General features: G+C 47.9%; 1 protein-coding gene across 1 annotated transcript in view; it reads left to right on the forward strand.

The window, feature by feature from the left end:
• Nucleotides 1–26361, forward strand: part of LOC144124506 (proteasome adapter and scaffold protein ECM29) — a 409805-nt gene that overhangs the window by 177448 nt on the left and 205996 nt on the right. The window contains 2 exon segments of the mRNA XM_077657223.1: nt 10169–10282; nt 22612–22710. Of these exon segments, the coding sequence (XP_077513349.1) occupies nt 10169–10282; nt 22612–22710 (213 nt within the window).

The raw sequence follows: 26361 nt of genomic DNA on the forward strand, positions 1-26361 counted from the left end.
CACACCTTGAATGGTTTCATTCGCCAACATAAGTGTGCCGATGGCTGAATGGTATTTCTCAGAGTTTTCAAGGCTAAGGGCAGTTGAAGGGGGTCGTGAAGACATAATCGTGTACCACTTAGATACGAGGTCGAGAAACCAAGCGGTAGTTTTGGCTTCTGGGCCCAGAATTTGATACCTCACCAAATACGTGATTGCGACAGGAGCCTCTGAAAAACTGTACAGCTACTTCAACTTTCATTTTAGTGAAGTGACCATCAGTAATATGCGCGTCTGAGAGCTTTGAGAGTCTTAGCTCTTTGTCACTGTCGTACTCTACTACAGCGCGTACATGTTCCATTTTTACTTTGTTAGATGGCAAGCCATGTTGACATACAGTTGCATCACTAAGAATAAACACAGATGAATTCAGAAGCTAGCCCTTGATATTCTTCAGCACATGTGCTGCGTCCGCTGTAAAAAAATATCTCCTTCCCTTCAAGTCAAGGGTGTGGTATTGCACAAAGTGTGCGAGAATTTCTGTGACTCGCAAATCTAAGCTCTCGCCGCATCGCCTGGTTTGAAGCTCCCATGTCCGAAGTTACGACCTGGGTTCTCAGAGAAATGTCACCACAAAGTTCAACGATCTGCAGAATGCACTTCTTGAGGGTAAGGCTATCTACGTGACTTCCAGTGGTATGCTATTACTTGCTTCCCTCTCTGAGTGAGGCCACCCACCATGAATACCAGGGCATGGTGAGCAGGCTCATCTGGCTTTAGTGGCAGTTTTCCCCCCAACAGCGTCTCCAGAGCGATGAAGCTCATATCCTTCACCGATCTCCATTTCATCAAGGAACAAGGCACAGTCTTTCTCGGCATCCTCCATTCCTTCTGCTTTCATCTTTAGTAAGTCAACTACCTCAGTTAGGATCCCTAGCGTAAAATTGAGACTTTGGAGGCGACGTGCAAGAGTCCTATTGGAGGGAAGTGGGTATCCAAGTTTCCTTACAGTTTCATACCCCGATGTTCCACATGTGAATTTAATTGTTTTTGGTGACCACATGTTCCCTTGGTTGCTGTTCTAAGAAAGTGCTTCCACCTGATCTTCATTGAAGAACTTCGTGCACTTTTTTTTTAAGGCACTGAATCATTGCATCTGCCTTGCTGTGCACCTCATGAAGCTGGTTATATTTTCTCGTCATACCTGTTAGCTCTGCGTAGGAGATATTAGCAGATGGGAAGTCATGCACTCCTGTACACAGTGCAGCAGGGGACGAACCTTGCGATTCTTGTGCATTGTTTCTGTCACTTGGCGAATGGCTCATGCTGTCTGCTCGTGGGCTGCAGGCATGTTCTAGAGGTACCTCGATGTTGCTGGTTATGAAGCCTGAGGCTGGTTCCTTGCTTTGAGCTGACGCAATGCCAGTTGCTACTGAAGCTTCATCGTGTGGCGGCAAGCTTTCCTCTTCACTTGCCACGGATGGCACCGGAGGTCTCATTCGTTCTTTTGGTGGCTTCTGCTTTTACGGCTAAGGTACAATAACAAAACAAAATAAATAAATTTGTGTCAGAAACAAGAATGCCTGTTGTCGTAATTAGATCTATGCAAGCGCTAGCACATTAGTGCCAGTGAAATTTGTCAAAATAATGCACAGAGGCGAGTATTTCGTGGTGCATATAACGATGATACGCTTATGAGCGCACTGGCTGCCCGGCGTTGCGCCTAGTACATTACAAATGGATGGACTCCAAGAGCGGTTACTCACAATACTGACATTGCACACGCATGGTCCCTTTGTCGGCTGCCACTTATCACGCTTGACTTTCGCGATCCACTGCAGTCTTCTCTTCGGCTCTGCTAAAAAGTGAAACATCCTCCAACCAACCATTTCTAGAGTGGTTGGTGCACAACGGCACACAGCACCCAGGCATGCCGTGCCGAGAACCACGATCAGTCGGCCGCGCAACGTTCACACTTGCTGGTTCCATGGAGAGTGGGCTATGCAATGGCGGAGAGCGGCTACGAAAACCGGTTGGAATGGCAACAGGTCCTTCAAAGAATGTTCCCACCCTAAACGGAGCGGGGGCGAGGGGGTGCATCCAGGCACCCTAACCGCTCCTCAGCAGGCAGACTGGCCGCTTGCATCTGAAATGCTGTGGCGTGTTGGTGCTTTCGCTCGCTCATCACGTTTTTGAAGCGCTGCAAACTATTTTGAATCTATTCAGGCTAGTATATGCTCAATCCGCAGGCCTGCACATACCTTGCGCATTGATGTATTTTAGTTGCATATTGTTTATGACCAAAGGCGATGTGAATTTGTACCGTATAGTAATATTCTGCCGCATATCTCAACGATACTCTTTTTTATGGTCGCAACAGTTCATGGGCACTTTTCACAAAGGGTGTGCACTGCCTTTTCGACTACTTATTGAAGCTAGCTGGCAGAGTGAGATGCGGCCATGAACACGACTCAAACAGGAAGAAAATTAGCTCTGTTGTCATACAGGTTATGTATTGGCTAAGAGACTTCGAGATGAAACAAATACGCCTTCCCAAGTGTTATAACTACGTCTGCATTTGAGCAACCTTAGTTAAAACTAACCGTTTATTTCACTCTCCTTAAACTTAACTCCTAGGAATGCACTCCTACTTAATTGTAACTTATATTCCTAATTAAACTATACTACCATCTGGTTTTGGGAACAACATCAAAAACAAACCTCAATAAATTATTTGTGTTACAGATAAAGGCAATAGCACACATAGCTGGAATCAGTTTCACAGCCCACACCCGTCCTTTCTTCCTTGAATATAAAATTATGTTAACTTTATGCACGAATATCTATGTCCAACATCCTCGAACAAAAATTTTGAATATTGGAAAGTGGTAAGGTACTAATTTATGGAAATATTGGAGGCGCTGTTTAACAAATTTGGAGAAAGTATAGAAATAATAGACTGCTGTTGTATAGTCTCGTCAGGATTTAGGAAAAAAACTGTAAACAATCAGTATCGTGTTTACCTAATCGCCGATTTAACCGAATAGGCTTAAACTGAATATACGAGGAGGAGAAACAAAATTCAAGTTCGGTTAAATTCTTGGGGGTTTATAGCATACACCTACGTACATTTTACGTGCCAGTCGCACCTACGCCACATATGCAACTTGAATTCATTGCTTTCTACCGCATTCATTGTTAACAGCTTCCGACGCCGCATACATTTTGAGAAAGGTCGTACATGCGATTCAGCTGGAGAGGAACCTAGAATTTCACCATGATGAGTGTCCATCCACTGATTATCGCATGCTTACATCCACTCCGCCATGAACCACCATCTGCAGTACCCGTTCATTGAGAATGCGCGACAAGTGATAACCGTGCAAAATAAATTTACCAGAGTGTAAATCGTGGGTTTAACCAATTTATCTCTGCAATATCTGCACTGTACTCGTTTTCTTTCCTGAAACTTGAATGTGACATCACTGAGCTGACATCATCAGCCTATGGAACTCGCCCACTTTTTAAGAAATTATTTACGGGCCGATTTGCTGCACCAAGTATGTTATGTAGCAAATTTAGTGTTTTGCTGAGGCATCCGTCAGTAATATTTGAAGGTATCGACGCTACATGCTGTTTTGTAAAGGTGATATACATATATGATTCCATAAGAGCCCAAGATTTCGACTGATTTGTGTGAACAACCACCTATAGATTCTTGCGTGCGTACTTCAAGTGCTTGTTTACTTTGGCTGCAACCATCACCTGTGGTTAGCCACTACTGAGTATGTGCGACAAGTGATTACCACGAGAACAAAAATGATCACAGTATAAATCGTGCATTGATCCCCGCAATATCTGTCCTATAGTCGTTTTGAGTCTTGAAATGGGAGGGTGACTTGTCGCTAGTTTTTAACAGCCTGCGCTATTTCAACAATTATCCTCTGTAGTTCTATCTCCATAACGTACATGCCTGTGTTGTTCCTTTGCTTGTGTTTTTTTTTTCTGAGGCGCCAATTGTCGTTAATCAGCGCTCGGAAGTGCGAAACCGGGCACGCACCACCAGCCACCACAGATGCGAGTGGCCCGTGAATGGTAATGTCACCGTTCCCCTAGCGACGGCGGAGAGCGCGACTCGCATAGACGAGCCCCTATTGTCCACGCGTTCAGTGCTGAGGCCGTATGAAAGAGCGTGCGCTCCCCTCGAGGCCGGCCGTGCACAAAGGAAAATGGAGGAGAGAGAGGAAGATAACTCTGTGGAAATGTGCCATTGGTGCTAGCAGTTCCAGTCGTGGGGCGCTGCAGGCGCAACCACCGCCTGGATCGTGGCCTCCCCGATTGGCGTGCACGTGCACTCTACTGCGGAGGAAACACCTGGCTCTTCCCAGTTCTCTCGTCTCCCTCGCCAGTGAGGAGGCGCTGCCCTCACTTACAACCGGTTTTCTCTCTTTCCCGAGGAGGCAATGAGGTTTGCTCGGTTTGGCTGCATTTTCTGCACCAGTTCAAGAGGTGCAGCACTCTTGCGGTCGATTTGGCAGTGCAGCTAGTGCCACCTGCACTTCGGCACTCGATTTGGCCTCATGCTGCAGGAGTTCTTCTGCACTCCTGCACTAGCCTCCCGGTGATTTCTCTTCTCGTGCAAGTAGTGCAAGGTGCTTGGCGCGCTTCGTAGCAGACGGCTCCGCGACCATGCTTGTTTTAGTGAGCGGCGTTGAGACCATTGTCGAGACCGCCGTGTACCCGTGATAGACGCGGCATCTGCACGATGTCCTCATCAAACAGCTGAAATGACAGTGCGCATACGTGTGTGTATGTGTGCAGGTGTGTGCGGGATGTGTGCGTTTCTATGTACGCGCGACAGGCTGGCATGGTGCACTGCGTATGGGTTCTTATCTTTCTGTCCAACCTCGTATGATGCTTTACATCATTTCTATTTTGTGTTCAATTATTATTATTAATGCAGCACAATGGAGTGATTCCATAAGAGGCAGATGGTGAGATGTTTTATAATATGTGGGTGATCGCAATGTTTAATTGTGACGACTTGCTGCGATATGTACCTCCACTTTCGGCAGCGACTAGGCTTGAAGTCAGCGTCAGCCCACGCCTTCGCCTGCCAGTTAGTCTCTGATTGTCATGTCATCGTCACCGTCCGCCAAAAGTGAACATGATCGAGTTGAGTTCAAATATAGTCAAGTTATCAGGAAACTCTGGGCGGACAACCGCAGTCACTTTTCGATAGAATAGAAAAGGCCTGAATCATGCGTATGAACTGTAAAGTTTGTTGTCTCTTCAAAGTACCTGTTGAATCAGTGACGCGGTCGGCTGGCCTGCGCCACTTTGCTCAACCCAATGGAAAGGACAGTGTCAAATTCTTCACCACTTTTGGAATTAACAAATTTCATAGCCGCTCCACAAGATGTGCCACTTCAAGCAAATGCACAGCATATAATACAGCTTGCACAATTCCGCGCATATGTAAAACACGCGACAAACACAACACACGGCCACAGCAGACGAACGTTTCTGCACTTTTGCACTCGATTTGGCCGCTGCACCGACAGCACTAGTGTCAGGCTACACGCGCACCGCAAGAACTGGTGCTGCACTGGCACAGCGCTTTCGTGAACTAGTGCAGAAAGTGCAGCCAAATCGAGGAGACCAGTGGATTGCAAACGTCGCCGCTCGCCTCCGTGCCGCGCGTTGTGCGTCCCCACAAAAATGGCTCTCTTGAATGCTCATGCGCAGTTTTTATTAGCGTGATAGCGTTAGAGCGGATATTCGGAGCAAAACCCTTGCGTGTTGTCGCACTAATTCAGGATTGGCCGTCAGAGGTCGTGACATCATGCCAGAATCGACCAATGAGAGGGAGGTGCCGCTCACTACATGTCAAGGTGGATGACAGCTGAGGGGCTGGTGCGGTGCCTGGTGCGCAGTGGTTAGAGCCCGTAGAAAATTTCCACTGTTCTGTGGTTGGCATGTCGAGACTTGTGATAGCGCTCGTGACGTGGTTAAAGAGGTAGGGAGGGGGGAGAGGAGAGTGGCGAAGGAGCACTTCGCAGTCATGTCAGCAGTCCGTTTGCGTAAAAAGAAAGCGACTCCAAGACAGATGCGTGCGTAGCATAATAGTGCGTTGCAAAGGAGGGCTAAATGACTTCTAACGCTATCGCGTTTGGCTTACTAAGGGCTGATTAGGAGTTTAGGTGTGAATGTAGGTGCTTGCTAAAAGGAGTTTGGGAAGCCATCACGGCAGATAGCTGCCGCTGCATTCTAGCTCTTGATGTCTCATGCCCACTTCTATGTTCAGCCTAGTTCAACGTTTGCACATGTGCGGTTGGTCAGAAATCATATTATATGACCACTGCTTGTCGAAATTTCAAATGTAGTAGCCGGGAAATTGTTTTTGGGGAGTGATTTGCTGTGTTTGCAGCAATAGCTGCAAGGTGGCTGCTTGGCACGAAGCTCATGTGCCACGCTGGTGGCTCTGGTGAAGAAACTTATATTTTGTTCCGGCCACATCCTTTCACTCGGGCCCTCAAACCTGAAAGAGGGCCGTTCATCAGTCTTCGGAAGTCTGAGCATGCCACTTCATGGATCCTCAAAGCCAAGGAGAAGAGAGAACTTGACACCAGTCCAGGATCTGACTAATAATAGATTGTTGATTAAATAAAGTTTATCATCATCATCATCTGCTCAGGCCACCTCTTGGTGCTGCTTCTTGGTGCTTCTTGATATTGCCGTTCCTCTACTGTCTAGGCCTTGCGTTCCCAACGGAAAGTGCTACATGACATTATTAACCAGGAGAAATATAGTGCTAGTCTATGAGGCATTTTTAATGTCCACGATTTTGAATACACGAACTGCGAACATATCAAGGTTTTACTGCATTCGATATTCGAAGGCATTTTTTTTTTTTCATATTTGTATTCGATTCATATTCAGAAATTTCAATATTCGCACACCCCTAGTTGTAACGAACGCAAGAGCACTGTTGTTGCGGTGTTTCCTTACAGCTTGTAGACGACATTGTTTCACACTTTTCTCAGTGGGGGCATTTTTGCCGATGAGCCTTGTTTAAAGACATGCATCTGTGATGTCAAGCAGATGACAAGACGCTGAGGAACACCTTCAAAATTTGTGTGCTCTGCTGGTTGTTCTAGCTGTCTTATAGCATCCTTAGTGCTTCAAGTAAGTGTCGCCTTGGTTGGGGATCTTTAGCTAACCGTTGGAAACATTTGAGGTTGCAAATCATGCATGCATCTATTTTGGAAGACTGAGCATTGACAAAGACCGGTACCTGCTTCAGCCTCACTTTTTTTCTAGATGACTTGGTCATCAGTGGAAGATTCGAGAGATTAAAGTACAAAGCCTCGTACTTTCCACGGACGATCTATGAGTGGAAGAGGCTGCTGGCCGGCGTCACTGAGTGCTGCACGGAAGGTCAATTCAGCGCATTCTTATCTGAATTGTTATGTGGCGCGCAGTTCTTTTGCATGTGTCTTTTCATTTCATTAGCATTTTTTTTTTGGAGCGCGGTTGTTCTCCTTCAGTGCATGCTTTTCCTCATCTAATATTACTTGTATTTTGTATTTTTGTAGTTGTATTTGTATTGTATTTTTGTTATCTTTATTTTCGGCCAAACGAGCAGAAGTCATTTTGTTTCCCCCCCTGCAATAATGCCTCCGGGCGCTGCAGGTATCTTTAATAAATAAATAAAAATGGAATATAGCTTGATGCATACCAGAGCTGCAGTAAACCCTGAGTAACTCATTACTGGTTAATTCGATCCCAGGTAATTCATAGAATTTCGTTGGTGCAGAACCCCATTAAGCAGCGTGCACCTTACGGGAATCTTAAATACTTCACACAGTGGTGCAGAGACAGCAGTAATACTCTCACTTGGAACATTGCACAGTAACATTGCGCCAGCCAAAGTGGCCCTCTGCAGTTCATCATCGACTGATCAAGATGTTCAACTGCATCTGGCGTTGACATAGAGTTTAGTTTTTTTTTTTATACGTCTTTATTTCTGCATAAAATAGGCCTAGCCTTGCGGCAGAAATGAGGGGCTTCATGGGGGTGGAGGTGGGGGAGGGGGAGGAGGGCCGGTTTCCACTTCTTCTTCTAAGTGGGGTGGTTCTGTGGTCGGCTCTGCGAAGAAACGGCCAGACCCTTCTTCTTCCTTGAAGTCTAGGAGAATAGCCCGCCAGAGCCGGAGTGCGTCCGATGATCCGATGTGTAATGGTGGATCGACCCATTCCTGCAAGGTGCCAGGTCGGTGCCCGCCCAGGGACTGAAGTGCACGCTCCCGCACCACGTCAAAAGCAGGGCAGCGCCACAAAAGGTGTTCGGCCGTGCCTCTGGCCGGGCATGCCGGGCATTGAGGGGTCGGGTATGAGTGCGGGTTGATGAGGTTGAGCTTTGCTAGTTCCTATTTTGGCTGCCACCCTCACAAACTTTGGAGATGACAAAGTATAAAAGTGCTAGTGAATGGCGAAGAGCTCTACCAACGGCTGAGTTACATAGAGAAAGATGTGCAGCCATGTTCTATATACATCGAATGTGGCGCTGCCAATGACATAGCGACCACAGTGAGTCCAAATGAGCTCCCACTTTGGGAGGAATTACTTGCTGGATGTCAAGTGCAGCTTTGCTGTGTGCAAAACGTTTCGCACTTGCCTTTTTTCATTTTGATTTGTTTTTGAATGACTTAGGCACCAGCATAATTCAGATATTTTGTGTGGCCCGGTGGTTTTCGAATTAATGATGTTCTGCTGTCTAGCTTGTCATGGTAAACATGTTTGTTTTGAAGACAAGCAGAGATCTCTTGTACAATACTAATGGACAGCATAACTTTCCAAGCGAGAAATCATCACATGAATCTCCACATGAAGTGAGGCTAAAGCTTTAGTAAAACGTTGAGCCGGGGGAGTTGATATGGCTTCTCGATGCTAAAGCAACGCAAAGAGACAACAGACAAGAAGACGTTTTACTAAGGTATGTTTCCTTTGCAGCGGGTTCCTTTTACTGTCCTAACCTTCCACAGCACTTGTCTTGTGTCCTGCTTTCTTCTTGTCCGTCGTCTTTTTGCGCTGTTTTAACATCATAAAGCATTAGGTTGATATGTCCAATCCTTTGGTGCTGTGACTTGTCAGTGGGGAATGCCATGTGCACACTTCCACCTGTGACCTGTGAACCTGTGGCCTTGCATGGTAGAAGTGTTGTAGTGAAAAAACTCCCTGAGTGGAAAGGGAGATGTGCCTTGGAATCCAGCCAGCAGCCGTGCACCCCTCCTTTGCTGCAAGTTCTGGCGAGCCAATGACAGCTCCTTACTACTGATGCTTTATGACGTTCAAAGGCATAATTACACGAGCGGCCCTGAACAGGACTTTTTAAAAAGGATTTGTAAATTATGAGCTAACTTCTGAGCACTCCAAGGTGAAAAACGTAGCGCAAAGAAACGAGGACACAGAAAGACGGACAACACACGGCGCTTACTTCCAACAATTTGTTGGAAGTAAGCGCCGTGTGTTGTCCGTCTTTCTGTGTCCTCGTTTCTTTGCGCTACGTTTTTCACCTTGAAGTTATGAACCAACAAGCCCAAGCATATACCCTTCTGAAATATATTTCTGAGCACTCGTATGTGGCATGCACACTTAATGGCATTTACTTTGCGTAGTGCACACATTTGATAGCCACTTAGAAAACCACATTTCATAGGCCCTTTAAGGATGTCTGAGAGTTTTAATGGAACTGCTAACACAAATTGCAACCATAGGGCGTGGACAGCAAACCACCTGTCAGGGTTTGCCCAACATTCCCTTCAGTCTTCTACTCTTTTCTATTGGAGCACCATTCCTACCTTGGCATATCTTGACCGAGGTGATGTCAGTTTAACAGTGTTCTCCCAGAGTGTTGGTGGTCCCTGGTGCACTTGACATAACATTGATAGTTAGCATGCTTTTGTATTGTTGTGAAACTGGTTACAAGCAGTCAGTGTACAAATACATTCACGTGCCACATTTTGCGAGGCAATATTATTGTTGGCAACAGTCCCTTTTCCATGCTGGTTAGCATATTGCGTTTGTCCTGAAATGTTAGCTCAAATGAAACCACACTGCACCGTAAACAAGGTGCGATCCAGGAGGCCCGGGCAGTGTCATCTGATGTGCATGGTGGGCCATTGCAGAGCGCCGATGTGGAGGTGCACTTCACCGTGGGCGAGTCTCTGTGCTGTGCCGTGCTGGGTGCAACGTCACCCCTGTGCCGAGACCCCTGGACCACCGAGGAGGCAGAATTCCAGGCAGGTTGCTTCACACTGATGCCATGAAGCACATCATAGCGAAGGGCTCCAGGTTAATCCTAAAGGACTATAGACACCAATTTCTTGGTTGCACATTTTCTTTTTTCAAATGTCAAGCTAGACATTCGTATACATGGAGCACCCCATGGCACCCGCCTACAACCTTTAAATAATTGATAAATAATTGAATTTCGCCTTGACACTGTTTCAGCTTTGGTTTCATCAACTGGACTACGGCTGTGATGTATAGTCGATGTTTATGTCACGTGAGACGCAAAAAAACAGGAATATAATTGCTGATACGTCATTTGCTGTAATTCAAGCTATTGAAGCAGGCTGGTTTAAATGCTGTAATGAGTTAAAACTACACATCAGCGGTTATATTGCCATTTTTTTGTGCATCACGTGATCTAAACTTCAACTACACGTCACAGCCATCGTTCGGTTGATGTAACCGAAACTGAAACAGCATGAAAGAATAAATTAAATTCCAAATTACTTAGCAATTGTAGATCAAAAACCACGCAGTGATCCCTGTATTCTGATGTCTAACACATCATTTGAAAGAAGAAAAATGCAATAAAATTAGGTGTCTGTAGTACTTCCAGCACCCAGGATGTTGAATATGCACCTAAGTGTTAATACATGGCTATTTTGGCGTCCAGCCTTCATTCAAACGTGTCCGCAGCTGAGCTTATGCTCAGCATGCAGCTACCATAGCCGCTGAGTCATTACGACGGGTACATGGGGAAGTAGGATGCCCTGAAAAAACTGTGGTTACCTTGCCTGTGTCACAAGTGCCATTATCATTTGTGTACTGTCGGCAGTTCCTTAACCCAAGAGTGAGCTTCGCGACCTGTCCCCACAGCGTGCAAGGAAAGAGAACCACTGTGGGATTTGAGCAGCAGATCGAAAGGGCACGGTCTGCTCTTGGTGCACGGGCGTCCTCACTTTGAGAAAATTCACAAAGTTAAAAGTACAGGCATTTACTGTACAGACAGCTACAATGTAGAATACAAGCACTGTGTTGTACTTCCTCACCTAATATGTGCCTGGTATTCGCTGCTACCCAACAACGGTCCACAGCGAATGTGCACACAGCCAGTGCTTGGCGCAAGCAGGCCAGTGCAGTGGTCATTGCTCAATGGCACATGCAGTCCCCTGACTTGGGTCAGCACCAGCTGGCACTTGACAGGTGTCACCGTGGTGCTTACAGTATCCACATAGATGGTCCGTGAGCCTCTCAGCACATAACGGTTGGGCAAGTGAGTCAAGGCACCTAAATATCCATCAGCAAAGGTCTCTGTGACACTCGTACGGGTAGGTATGAAAAAGAAAAACAATGATGCCCTGCCCGAAGTCTCGGGAACAGCGAGAAATGATCGCTCATGTACGTTGCTGCTTGCGTTAGGCCTGTGTCCCACACTCATCACTGGCGTTTCTTGTACTCGCTGCTGTCTGTGACCAGCCCTCGTGGAAGTGCAACTTTTGCACTTGCGTCGCGCCTTATGGCCCAATGAGAGGATTGCGTAGAGGAATGAGAGGACTCCTCGTGTCGGCGTCACGCGCTTTTCCGCTGCACGCCATCATACATTCTAGCACTTCAGCCAGTAAATCATTCATTTCCTTCATCGTGCCGGCCTCATACTGATTGGTGCGACAAACTGGTGACTCCAGACGTCCACTAGAACACCCGGTCCCATCATGGCCGATGGCGACGACAACGCCTCCGCCATGCCCGGTGACAGACCCACCAGCACCGTCTCTGTGCTGTCCCTTCGTCTTCCCCAGTTCTTGACGGCCAATCCTCAACTCTGGCTCGCTCAGGTCAACAGCCAGTTCACTATTGGCCGCATCACCACCCAGGCGCAGGAGTTTCATCACGTCACTGCGTCGCTACCACCTGAGATTGCCGCCGAAGTCCGCGACCTCCTCATAACTCCGCCCGCCTCGGCCCCGTTTGACACATTGGTTGCTGAACTCATCAAGTGAAACAGCCGTCTCGGAACATCACCGCCTGCAGCAGCTCATCTCCTCTGAAGAACTGGGGAACTGCAAACCTATAAAGTTGCTGCAGTGGCTCCAGCAGCTCCTGTGCGACAAGGCTGCCATCTTCGACCAAGCCTTCCTGCGCGAGTTTTTCCTTCAGTGCTTGCCGTCTTCGGTCCGCCTGGTGCTTGTGCCCGCCCAGGGGTTGTCTTTGGAAAAGCTCGCTGAGCTGGCGGACTCCGTCATGGACTTTTCCTACTCCACAATTTCTCTCGGCGCAGTGTCGCAGCCTCCCACCCTGTCATCATCTCTTCCCTCCCCCGTGACCTTCAGAGCCTCCGTGATGACTTCCACGCGCAGATCACACGTCTCTCCGACCAAATCACCGCACTGTCGACCTCCCGCTCTCTCTCGCCTTCCCGTCGCCAGACCTCACCTTGCCAACGTAGTGCTACCCCACCTCTTCAAGTCAGTGAGTGCTGGTATCACCACACCTTTGATGAAGCAGCACGTCGGTGTACACCTCCCTGTTGCTTCCAGGGAAACTTCTGACGGCACCACTAGAAGCGGCAAGTGGTGTCACCCCTGAGAACAGCCGCTTATTCTTCATTTGTGACCACATCTTTGGCCCCCGTTTTCTCGTCGACACCGGAGCAGAGGTGAGTGTCCTCTCCTGCAGCATTATGTCATCACCTTCTCGCCGCACTGGCCCATCGCTACAAAGCTCACACCGATCGCGTTGTAGCGTACGGCGAGCATGCTCTCACACTCAATTTGGGCCTCCGACATGTGTGCTCCGATGGGTTTTCCTCGTCACGGACGTACGTTACCCAATCCTTGGAGCTGATTTCCTGCGCCACTACAACCTGCTGGTCAACATGCACAGCAAGAGTCTCGCGGACGCTGCGACAAACCTCTCTGTTCAGGACCTCCGTCTTCGAGAACCACTTGCCAGTATACCCAGCCCACACCAGTCGGCCTACGAGATCCTCTTGGATGAATACCCTTCTCTGCTCCATCCTTCCAACTTCTTACTGCTCGTCAAACACCAGTTCACGCATTGCATTGTGACCACTGGCCCGCCCCCACACGCTCGAGCCCGTCACCTTGCTCCAGACCATTTACAGATCACCCGCAACGAGTTTGAACACATGCTGGAGCTCGGCATTATCCGACCTTCATTTATTCCATAGGCGTCACCTCTACACATGGTACCGAAAAAATCCCCAGGGGACTGGCGCCCATGTGGTGATTACCGCGCTCTCAACAACGTTACCGTTCCGGACCGTTATCGCCCACCTCACATCACGGATCTTACCGCTGCACTGCATGGCGCCACAATTTTCTCTAAAATCGATCTCGTCAAGGCCTACCACCAAATCCCTGTAGAACCATTCGATGTACCCAAAACTGCAGTCATTACATCATTCGGCCTGTTCGAATACCTCCGCATGCCATTTAGCCTCTGCATTTCAACGCTTCGTGGACACAGTTACACGGAGTCTACCTTTCTGCATGGCCTACATTGATGCCCTCCTCGTATTCAGCTACGATTCGGAGCTGTACTTGCAACACCTCCGGCAGCTTTTTCAACGTCTCTTTGATTACGGCCTGATCATCAACAGAGCAAAATGTGAATTCGGCAAGTCGGAGCTCGACTCCTTGGTCACCGTGTCAACTGCTCCGGCATCCGGTCTCTCCCATTAAAAGTCCAGGCCATTCAAGACTTTCCGCAGCCTGCCTCAATCCGCAAGCTCCGTGAATTTCTCGGCCTTATCAATTTTTATGGCCCTTTCATTCCTCACTGTGCTGCACTCCTCAAACCAATGACGGACATGCTTCAAGGCAAGAAAACAAATTCCTCACAACTGACGTGGTCTTCAGCTCCTCTGGATTCTTTCCAGGCCACCAAAGCGAAACTATCTGACTTCGCTTTCCTTGCCCGTTCGTGCCCTGATGTACCCCTACGCCTTATGACCGACGCCTCCGACTCCGGCGTTGGAGCCGTGCTACACCAGCTCGTGGATGGGTCTTGGAGCCCTCTTTTTTCTCCCGCAAGCTTTCTGCTGCAAAAAGCCGCTACAGTACTTTTGGCCGTGAACTTCTGGCTATGTACATGTCCATGCGGCATTTCAAGCACCTCCTAAAAGGTCAGCAGTTCCACATCGTCATCGACCACAAACCACTCATTTTTGCCATCAAGTCGGGGAGCGGTAAATTCTCGCCCCGTGAAATTCGTCACCTTTCGTACGTGGCAGAATTCGCGACCGACATCAGACATGTGCAAGGTCTTGACAGTGCCCCGGTGGATGCTCTGTCACGTGTTGCTGCTTCCCTCGCCTCTGCTGCTCCATCACCGAACTCGACTTTGCCGCCCTCGCAAAAGCGCAGCAACATGACTCGGAAGTTATGGACCTTCACAAGGACCCTGGTTCGCTGGTTCTCCGTGAAATTCTTCTCCCTTCATGCCCCGTCCCCATCATCTGCGACTCTTTGGCCGGCACTCCGTGCCCTTTGATCCCCTCTGCCTTTCGTCGTCTTGCCTTCGACGCCCTCCACGGTCTGTCCCATCCCGGAATTTGCGCCACGCAACATCTTCTCACAAAACGTTTCGTCTGGCCTGGCATCAGCAAGGATGTGTGCGCCTGGGCCCGTGCCTGCCTTGCTTGCCAGCAGTCTAAAACTCAGCGACACATGACCCCTCCCTTCGGCTTGTTCCCTCCGCCATCAGCCCATTTTGACAACGTCCACATCGATATCTTGGGTCCCTGGCCAGCTTCCGCTGGACAGTCATATCTTCTTACTTGCATTGATTGGTTTACTCGCTGGCCCGAAGCATTCCCTCTGCCAGATGCCACCAGTGACACCATCGCCAGAACCTTCGTCGCTGGCTAGGTCTCCCGGTACAGGGTTCCCTCGACCGTCACCACTGACCGTGGCACCCAGTTTGAATCTTCACTTTTTAATAACCTTATAACTTTACTTGGAACTTCTGGAGTTAGAACTACTGCTTACTATACCATCGGCAAAGGCATGATCGAACGCTTCCATCATTCAATAAAAACATCCCCTAAAGCCGAACTCGACACCACCCACTGGACTGCCTCCCTACCACTGGTTCTGCACAGCCTCCGTGCTACACTGAATTAAGATCTTCATTGCACTCCGGCAGAACTTGCCTCCGGCTCACCCCTGCATCTTCCTGGTGAATTTTTCGAATCTACAGATTCGTCTACAAGTCTTGACCCCACCGATTACGTGGTGCAGCTCCGCTATTTTTGCCGTCATCTCAGAATATCTCCCCACAAGGGCCCCACATCTCCGATGCCAGTCTTGACCATCATCACATGTTCCATCTGAACTAGCAACTTGCACGCACATCTTTGTTCGCCGAGACTCTGTCCGCAAGCCGCTTGAAGCCAGCCTTCACAGAGGACGTTCCGCCCACTGGACCTTCATGTGTGCTTTCTCTGCCCCATCTGGCCGGCTGCCCTCTTCCGCCATGTTTCCCTGCCACTCCTCAGAAGCAGAAAGTATCGTTCCGGCTCCCAGCTTCACTGAACTTCTTCACTAGCGGTGGGGCCTACTGTAGCAGCAGCAGCGGCCTTATGCAGCAGGAGCAGCACCAGCCACCGAAGATGGTGACGCCGAAGTACAGCCGAATTGGGGCCCCTCCCCTTGCCGGCATCACACGCTGTTCACCTGCACATCATCATACGTTCTAGCACTTCAGCCAGTAAATCAATCATTTCCTTCATCGTGCCAGCCTCATACTGATTGGTGCGGCACCTTTACCTTGCTTAGTGACGAGGTTTCTTGAGAGTTGGAGGGAAAGGCTGCCCTGCAGATGCCATGAATCCTCACAGTATGCATTCATCCTCAGAGTAGGAATAAACTAACAGCGAGTTGGCACTGCCCATTGTGGGCTCATCAGCGTCGTCTTAATACAAAAGAAAATACGGTGACAACTCTTCCTTTGCTTGCACATTGATGAAGTGCACATGCCTTCTCCTGCTATGTGGTACTATGTGCTGAGGCTGACAAAAAACCTCGGAGGAATGTGTCACCAGTATTGTCAGGGGGCCAACAAAGCAAGGGGTCTGCCAGTGTTGTAGCAGTAGTGTGCACCAACAGCATGCTGATGGTCCTGCTCATTCACACTGGAACTACATTGCAGGTTCCATTGGGTCCTTTGTGGGGAGAAATCCTGCCACCAGGATGGAAGGAGTGCCATAATATATTTGACCACTCCCACATTATGTTCTGGGCATACTCTTTTTTTGTTTTTCATGTGTACAGTGCAGCTGTTAAGCACCCAATCTTTGGTTTAGGTGTCAGCTTTGTGTGGTACACTCTAGACATGAATAAGCCTGTTTGGGAGCAAAAAGGGAGTATGCTCTCTTCTTCTCTTTTAAGGCCAAGATATGCTGCCAATGTAGATTTCGATCATATGTAATGCTCACTTTTGGCAGCGGAGGTATACTCCCACTGCGAAGCATAATAACTTGATGCAGTTAGCAGCAGGCTTTTAAGCACAGTGCTGGAGGTGTGGAGGTTGAAATCTTGGTTAAAATCTTTGTAACTGGTAAACCTTTTCATATTTTAAAGAGAATTTGTTTTCATTGCCAGCCGTTAGTATTCTGTATAGACAAACACCGTATTTACAAACAAAGCGGGAGTTTTCGGCAGGCAGTTCCGACTGGGGCTAAAAAGTGGGCTTGGCTTCCATAGAAATACATGGAACCAAAGCTTTCAAAATATTTCCAGAAAAGGGTTGTAGCGCCGAAAAGGACAGCACATAGCAAGCGAGATGGGACAAGCGCAACTTCCAACTGTTTATTCATCGCGAATGCGAATGAATACAAGGGCAACAATCAGCATGGGTAGCAAGAACCGCACATGGGCGCGAGGGTTCTACAAAAAAAGTGGATAAAAGATAGGTGCGGCACACACATATCTCAAATCCGTGTATCTAAAAAAGCAGTTTCATTCTTATAAATAGTGATAGATGGGTATGGGGTACTGACACAATCGCTACAGTTTCTTTTAATATAGAAGGCCTCTAACAGTTAACGGCCTGTCTGGTCCTTACTTTTGTTTAAAACCTTTGTTTCTTTTAGCCTTGCCACACACCTAATCTTCCTTTCTTCTCCGCTGGCTTTACAATGATGCGGCAGATGCGAACCAGTACCATTTTGTAAATCCCGATTATGTTCTGCTAATCGGTCGTTAATACAGTGGCCGGTTTGTCCGATGTACTTCTTTCCGCATGTAAGAGGGATCCGATAGACGACTCCCACGGCGCATTTAACAACCGGAGCTGCATCTGGGTTTGAAAGCTTTCCTCCGCTTTATGGCAACATGATTTCTTCAGCAATGCTTCCAGGCACATCTGAGCAATGGCGCGCTTTACTGACCTTGAATGGAAAGAATCATAGGACATTAGTTCTTTTTGTGCGCGAGGGCGATACATCCAGCAAAAGCTTTGGTCTTTAAGGTTGATGTCACTGTCTAGGCAAGCTCGTGGATGAAGTCCAAACCTTCTCCAAGTAGTTTAAAACCAGACAAAACTTCTTCCACTATTTGTGGGTAAGATGAGGAAACCTGTTTCTTTAAAATAATAAAAAAATCGTCAACATATTTAAAAGTTTTCAGCACTTTGGCTTCGCCAAATGTATCCGCCAGTGACCTGTCCATCTGCACAAGAAAAATGTTACATAGCACAGGAGCCACACAAGAACCAATGCAAATTCCTTTTTTCTGAAGAAACAGCTGGTCTTCAAATTATACCACAGTGCAAGACAAGTAGTACTCTAACATTGCCAAGAAATTTGCAACAGAAACACCGGCAGAGTTCTGGAAGGAAACCGCCCCATTCTTTTCAATGCACGACTGTACAGCGGCTAACAACTCAGCCTGTGGGATAGAATAGAACAGATCAACAACGTCAATAGAAAACATATAGCCTGACGACTTATTGTCATTCAGAAATTTTAACAACACCAAGAGGGTTCCTGCAAGAAAATGGGTCTTCGACTTCTAAACTATTAAGATGCCTTAGCAGGAAACCACTAACATGGCTCTGCCAAGTCCCTCTTTCACTGACGATACATCTAAACGGTGTTCCTTCCTTATGTGTTTTGGCGGTAAAAAACGCATTTAAGCTATTTCCTTTACAAAGCCGAATACCTTTAGCAATTCTGTCCAAGCTAATACTTTCACACAGAGAAACCGCATTAGATTTCTGCTTGCCCAGATTAACCACGGTCTTGCGGAAATTCCTGTGCACAGCTTCTCATGAGCCTTCTCGTTAAACATACCAGACGGCATGATGACGAATCCGCGTTGCTTGTCTGCTTGAGTGAGTCGCAGCTTCTGGTCGGCGAAGAACTTGACGACTCTTTTGGTGGTCGACTCATGTCTAGTTCTGTTGACGGGCGCGGTCCTAATGAGGCTGTCCACGCCGTCTAGCATCGAGCCAACTGTACATATACCGGGTGTTTCAGGGAAGTCCACCACTAATTTGGAAAAAAAAAAAAGACTTTTTGAGGTAAAAGGATGGCTTCTGCATAGTAATACCATGTGTTGGCAGATGTCAGAAAATTCATGAATCTTGTTGACTGGTAAGCTGGTTAACTGAATTCTAATAGTTAACATTTTAACTAATACAGATAGACACTTGGTTGCAATTAGAGATTTTTAGTTGATGATTAGTAATAGCCATACCAGTTTTTAGAATTTCAGAAATGCTATTACCCTCAGTGGTGTGGCTGGGCAAATTTTGGCCATTTCTCGAGCAGTTCAAAATTGCACACTGGCTGGGTTCATACTATGACATCCATCAAACGCGTCACTCCGTGGCGCGTGTGCCACGTGATCATCTCTGTCCACCCGCACTGCGATGCTTTCTGCCACTCGCTGCTCCCGCTGAAGTGGGCCTGAGAAGCTCAAGTGGAATGTGCGCCAAGGAGTGACGCTCACTCTGCGTGCTACTGCCTGTGGCACACAGTTTACGAATTGCAAAAGAAATGGTCAAAATTTTTTGAGCCACAGCAATGAGGGAATAGTGTTTTTGAAATAAAAAAAAAACTGATATGGCTATTACTAATGGCAAGCTAAATATCTAATTGCAACCAAGCGCCTATCTGTAATAGATAGAGAGTTAACTATCGGAATTTACTTAACCAGCTTACTACTAACATGAATGGGCTGTTTTCCGATGTCCGCCAGCACTGGTATTCCTACGCCGCAAATGTGTACTTTTATCTAAAAAATTGTTTTTTTTAATTAGTTGCAGGCTTCCCTGAAACATTTGGTATACATGTCTCTAATTCTTTTGCCTCAATGCAGTATTGTGCAATGAAAATACCTCAACACATGACCGAGTATTGTAATCGTCCAGTCAGTTTTTTTCCGTTGGTGAGGACTGCGTTAATCTGAGAGGTCCTGCAGTGGGTCTAGTTAAGCTGCTGATGATGATCTTTCACAGCCATGGAAGGGGGCCATGTTTAACTGCGCAAAGACACAAAGACTGAGAACAAGAAGGCACGACACGGGCGCAGACTATCAACTCATTTTTTATTCAAGGAAAAGAGGCCTATATATGTACCTTCAGCCCGTGAAAAGACAGGCTAAAAAACAGAAAACGCAAACACTATCACACACTATCTTGGCACATGTAACGTGATGCCACTGTGATCACACACCTAAAAGCAATCTCCGCATCGTCAGAGACAAGGTACAAAACAAACAGCAAACCCACGGGCACACTCCTGTCAGGCTAACACTCCATGCTGCCTGCTTGCGCTAAAAAAACTGCGCAAAAAAGGTATCTCTCTATCAATCAGGCCTACAGATGGTGAGGCTACACAGTCATCTGATTCTTTCTGGATCAGGTAAGCTTCCACCAACTCCCTGCGTACCTGATCCTCCCTGTGTTTAAACAGGACGCTGGTCTTGTTCAACTTGGAAAACAATCCTTGCACCCTTTGCAGTGCAAGGCGAGATTAGAGGAAGCTGCGCCCTTCAACGACCTGCGATGCTCTGCCAACCGCTCGTTAATACGTCGGCCCGTGTGGCCGATGTACTTCTTCCCACACGAGAGGGGGACTTCATACACGACTCCAGTGTTACACTCTGTGAACCTGGTTTGCTGTCTGTGCACTATTGAGCACTCAGCTCCAGCAAGATTGCTCTCAGGCTCGAGCTTCTTTCGCACAGCACTACAAATCCTTGCAAGCTTATTCTTTGAAGTGAAAATCACGTCCGCCCCGTATCTTGCCCCCACTTTTTTGAGCCGGTGTGAAATTCCATGGACGTATGAAATACCCACCACTTGTCTACGTCCATCGTCCTCTTTTTTACTGGCATGGGCACTCCCCACCTTGGCCAGGATCCTTTCGGGGATCTGAGACAACACCTGCTCAGGATACCCGGCTTCCTTCAGCCTCTCTACCTTCCCCAGGAAGCTAGCCTTCACTCTGTTGGTACAGGATTTCCCAAGGGACGCTTTTAAGCAGGAAGTCGCGATACCCGCCTTGACGAGTTTGGAATGCCCCGAACTGAAGTTCAAGAGAGGTTTTTTCGTCCTAGGGTGATATTCCCAACACACTCTGTTCTCTAGATAATGGATCCTGAGGTCTAAAAAATGTAGGGTAGCTGAGCTGGGTAGTTCGAAGGTGAATCTCAGGCCAATACCTGTATCTTTGAAGATTTTGATGACGTCCGGAACTAACCTGGGAGAGTTTGACTTAAGAATGATTAAAAAATCATCGACGTAACGGAACACTTGTAGCGCAAGGTCAGCAAGACTTTTCGCCAGTTCCTGATCCATCCTGCTCAAGTAAATATCGCTCAAAACGGGTGCCACACGGGAGCCGATGCACACACCCGATTTTTGGACGTACACCTTTCCGCCCCACCCAACAACGGTTGACTCTAGGTAAAACGATAGCAGCTCCAGGAAACTTTCTATCGAAACACCGCAATCCGCCACAAACACCAACTCGTCATGTCTTTTACAATGCAGTCTTTCACTCTCTTCATGAGCTGAGCATGGGGTAGCGAATAAAATAAGTCCTCCACATCGATGCTGAAGGCAGAGTACTTTTTCTTATCCAGCCCAGACAGGTACTTAACTACACTTGCAGAATTGTTCACCAAGAAAGGGTCTGAAAGCTTGAGTGAGCTCAAGTGTCGCTGTAGAAATCCCGACACAACATGCTGCCAAGTGTTGCGCTCGGATATGATTGCCCTGAACGGAACGTCCGGCTTGTGGGTTTTTGCCGTGAAGAACGTCCAAAACAGTACCTTTACAATTGTTGGTGGCAGCAGCCAGTCCGTCAAGGCTCATCTCCTGCAACAAACCCATGGCTTTCTTTTTGATGGCAGCAGGCTTCACAGCTACTTCCTTGAAGTTCTTTTACACCGCCTCATCCGCTTTTTGGGCGAATATCCCTTCTGGAGCGAGGACAAAGAACCCTTCCTTGTCTGAGAGGAGAGGTCTCAGGCCCTCAGCGACCAAATAGTTCACCAACCCTTCCATTCGCCGTGGTGTCTTCTCCCTTCTATGTTCTGTCACAATTGCAGAGCACTCCTTCACGCATCTTGGTTTGTCTACGTCGGGGACAACCCTGGATACCGAACGCGAGAGCGACAACAGCTCTAGCGGCATCATGGCAGGTTCAAAGCAGAACTTTGGACCCAGTTCTAGGGTGCGTCGGTGCTCCTCGATAACACTTAGGCCTAGAACAGTAACCTCCCCTCTGGTCGCTGAAGCCTTCTTCCTGGTAGGCAGCGTGCGGCGGATGGTATTCCACAGGAACTCGGTAAGACAGTCCGCTGTCCTGTACCAGTCCTCACAAATCCGATGCCGAAGTCGCTCATCCTTTACCAGGCCGCAGTGAACACGAAGGCATAGCTTGTAAAACCTTGCCCGTCTGCACCACTCCGACCTAAGGATACGGCAGAACCGTTCGGTGTGACCAGGGGACGGCTGAAGCCATCCGCATAGCCCCTGGATGTCAGGAGGACAAACTTGCTGTCTTGCATGCCACGAAGCCGTCTTTGCTCGGCACGCGCACACAGCTATTAAGGCTGTCAGCACTGCTGGGTTATGAAGATTAAATGCTACACATGGAAAAGAGCCCATTGAACAAGAAATGTGGTTAATAAGAACGGAAAACTGGGCGAGTTGGTAAGGAACCATGTGTCATGACTTCTTGTTCTCTGTCTTCGTGTCTTTGCGCAGTTAAACATGGTTCCTTACCAACTCGCCCAGTTTTCCGTTGCCGGACTGCTATGTCAGAGCGTGTTGTGAAAATTGCTCCGTGCACCTGCAGCCACCCGTAGGCACCAGGGCCAACCTGCTAGAGATGGAGTGGCTGGTGTCTCAGCTGCTGGACACATACCTCTGCAACCCACGGCCGGCTGCGCGCCAGGTGAGGCTGCATTCATCGCGACCTACTGCGCGCTGTGAGTCTCAGCCACATAGCAGAGCACGTGGCACTTGCAGACACAGGGCAGAGTAAGTGGTTCTGTGTTTTGCAAAGCATGCAGTTGCTGTTGTGCAACCTTAGAACAGCTGATGTGTGACACAAAGCTCTTGGCGTGTGTTGTCAGCAGTGCCTTCCAACCTGATGGTTCTTAAGAAGCCCTTCATCCACCACGGGAATGCCAGAGAGTGGACGCCTTGTATTTGGATTGGCTGGGATTGAGCTGCAAACATGGATCCTGCCGTGGAATTGTAGCTGCACCACTGTGGTCACCTTCTATGCAGATTGAATTCTTTTAACAGTGTGTTTTTCTCTTCCTTGATAACTTTAAGTCAATGTAAAGCGTTGTGGAAACCATCACAGCATTTCCTCGAGGTTTGCTTTGAGAAGTGTCTTAGGGCTGAATCCACGTCTTCTTCCCAATGGTAGTCAAGTCAAATGGGAAGTGTCTGCATCCCATTATTTCTGTGCCTCTCCAAAGTGGATGAACGACCACAGAGCCTCTTTTTCATTCAGATAGCTTTAACCTATCCATATATGCTGAAACTTCAGAAATTTGGAAAAATTATAATATTTTCGATATCGATATAAAATCTTTATTTCACTTCATAATTCAGAATCATCCTTTTGTTGCTGGAAATATTTTTGTCAGCACTGACTTTTGGGCCATCCTACGTTGTGAGATACTACGCAGATTCACTAGCTGTTATGTCTGGTAAAGCTTCAAACATTTGACATTGACTTTAAAATCACATTGCTCATCATGTGTGATGGTTTCCCGATGACATAGCACAAAAACTTATTCTGTTGCAGAATCGCAATGTAATTGACGGGAATGAATTTCAAAAGTAATGTCCTGGGCAGACTGACAGATCCTTCTGAGTGCACGCAATGCTCAAAATTGTACACACTTCTTGCATCGGAAAAGTTTAGACCCTTTTGAACCTGCACTGGCAGGTACAAGCTTTTACGCAATAAATTTTTAATAGTTACTGCGCAAAAAAAATGGTGTCCTACATAAAGGACACTAAATCAAGACCTAACCATCGTGTGGTCACTACAGCACACCTTTCCAAAAACCGCCACATCCTGTACAATGCCAGGGTGAGCACATAGTATGGAATCTATTTCATTTTTATTCTCACCCTTGGGGCTCTTCCATGTCCACTTCCTGTTTCATTTGCAGAAGAAGGTATTCATGATCCGTAAATTATTTTTCTCCGCGAACTCATGCATCCCGAGCACAATCAAGGTAGGAGAGAAGCCAGAGCTAGGCCTGTAGAGAAGTATTACGGCAGCAAAAATGGCACGTATTATGTGGACGTGGCGGGCCCTACGCAAGAATGCATCTGCACCGTCGCGGTCATATACGAGGGAAAGTAGGTGGATGGACTCTTGGTGAAGACTAGTAAAGTTGCGCTAGCCGAGGAAGTAGCAATAGCGCTGGCAGCCACTCACTCTGACGCCACGCACATAATTTCTGATTCTCAACACGCCTGTCGAAATTGCATAAGGGGAAGAGTAGCACCACTTGCCAGCAAAATTTTAGCAAACGTGCAACATAGCTCAATGCAGAGAGCAAAACAATTGGTATGGGTGCCCGGACACCAGAGAATAGAAGGGAACGAGGCTGCTCACACAGCCGCCCGAGCGTCTCTCCCCCGGAGTTCCGCTGAATTCCCAGACTCTGTCGGGACTCCTGTACCGAATCCGCTTACCACATATGCGGACATACAGCATATCTGCGCTTCAGTAGGCAGACGTTCCCAGAGCCCGCCAAGGGGCTGGATAGAACTGAGGAACCACACCTCAGAAGGCTGCGAACAGGGTCATTTCTAACCCCTGCGATTCTAAAACACATAGACCGAACTTTTTCGGGGTGCTGCAAGTTTTTTGAGATATGCGGACATCATATGGTATGGGCCCGCCAGAAAAACCTGGAAATAAAGAGAGTAAATCAGCCAACGCGAGAGTGCTGGGAGGCGATCTTGTCCGAATGCCTGGACCTGGAGTCCTAGAGGGCTCTGGTTCAAAGAGCGGGCAGCGGCTACCGCCAATAGTGTCCCAGAATGAGGACTACCATCCAGGCAAGGGAGCGGTGAAACCCTCCACTCTCCTCTGAAACCTGCCCCAGTGCATCCGATAAAGTTTTCCACCACCACCGCGAACTCTGCTAATAACTGCCCCTTGCTATTCCCTTGCTTGCCATAGTCGCCCATGGCCAAGTCTCCGTCCTGCTTCTTGCCTACCTTGGAATGGAAGTCACCCTTTCAGTACAGTGTGCCATGTTTTTATTTTGGTCATTGCCGATTCCATATCTTCATAGAAGCTTTTGACGATCTGGTCATCATGGTTGGATGTAGGCGCATAGGCCTGCATTACCTTCAGCTTGTACCTCCTATTACCTTGTTAATGCTATACTTGTATCTCATTATACTAGTACCTCGTTAATACTATAGAACTCCTCAACGTTGCCATCTATATTTTGATTCATGAGGAATACCTCGTCTGTCCGCTAATCCACGATAGCATAGTATGGGCCCACCCTTTAGCACTGTACGTGCCTCACCTGTCCTCCTAACCTCACTAAGCCCGACATCCCATTTCATCATCATCATCGTCATCATCAGCCTTACTACACCCACTGCAGGGCAAAGGCCTCTCCCATGTCTCTCCAATTAACCCTATCTTTTGCCAGCTGCATCCACCTTTTGCCTGCAAACTTCTTAATCTCATCCGCCTACCTAACTTTCTGCCGCCCTCTGCTACGCTTACTTTCTCTTGGAATCCACTCCGTTACCCTTAAGGACCAGCGGTTATCTTGCCTTCGCATTACATGCCCTGTTCAAGCCCATTTCTTTCTCTTGATTTCGACTAGGATGTCATTAACCCGCGTTTGTTCCCTCACCCATTCTGCCCGCTTCCGGTCTCTTAACGTTACACCTATCATTTTTCTTTCCATGGCTCGCTGCGTTGTCCTTAACTTAAGCTGAATCCCATCCCATTTAATGCCTACTAATTCCTTGAACAGCCCTGCTAGGCCAGCCTCATTGGACAAGGTTCTAGCATTGAACGCGGCCGGGTTCAGTTTCCAATGGCGGCCTGTCCGCCGCATCTTTCTTTCTATTCTTGTTCCAAGCTGCATGATGCTTCCTTTTCTGGGTGTGGCTGCTCTTGCTTGCACCAGCTCATTATGTCGTTGTTCATAAGCCACACATTGTCAGAAGTGTAGCTAGGGTGTCTAGAAGGGGAGGTGTGAAAAACGCGCCGCGCTCCCCATAGAGAGGAGTGGCCCCATTCACGTGAATGCCGCTAGGGCCAACCACGGCTCTGCAGTCTGAGGCGCCGTCATCATTCTGGAGGAGACGACGGAGCGAAGGCAGTCTGTGCCTGGTTTGGCGTGGTCCGTCATTGTTGTGTGTTTCAGTGCGGTTTGCTGCGTGTGGTGCTTCTTTATTCTTGCTGCACGCTAGCAGAATGCCATCTACGTCTGAGAAAAAGGTTCACAGATGGTGCTTTGTTCCCGGGTGCGATTCCAGTTATAAATCGTGCTCAGAAAAAGTGTCGATTTTCCGACCGCTGGCTTGCCCTTACCTC

The sequence above is a fragment of the Amblyomma americanum genome, chromosome 3 (assembly GCF_052857255.1).
Source record: "Amblyomma americanum isolate KBUSLIRL-KWMA chromosome 3, ASM5285725v1, whole genome shotgun sequence".
Lineage (NCBI taxonomy): Eukaryota > Metazoa > Arthropoda > Arachnida > Ixodida > Ixodidae > Amblyomma > Amblyomma americanum.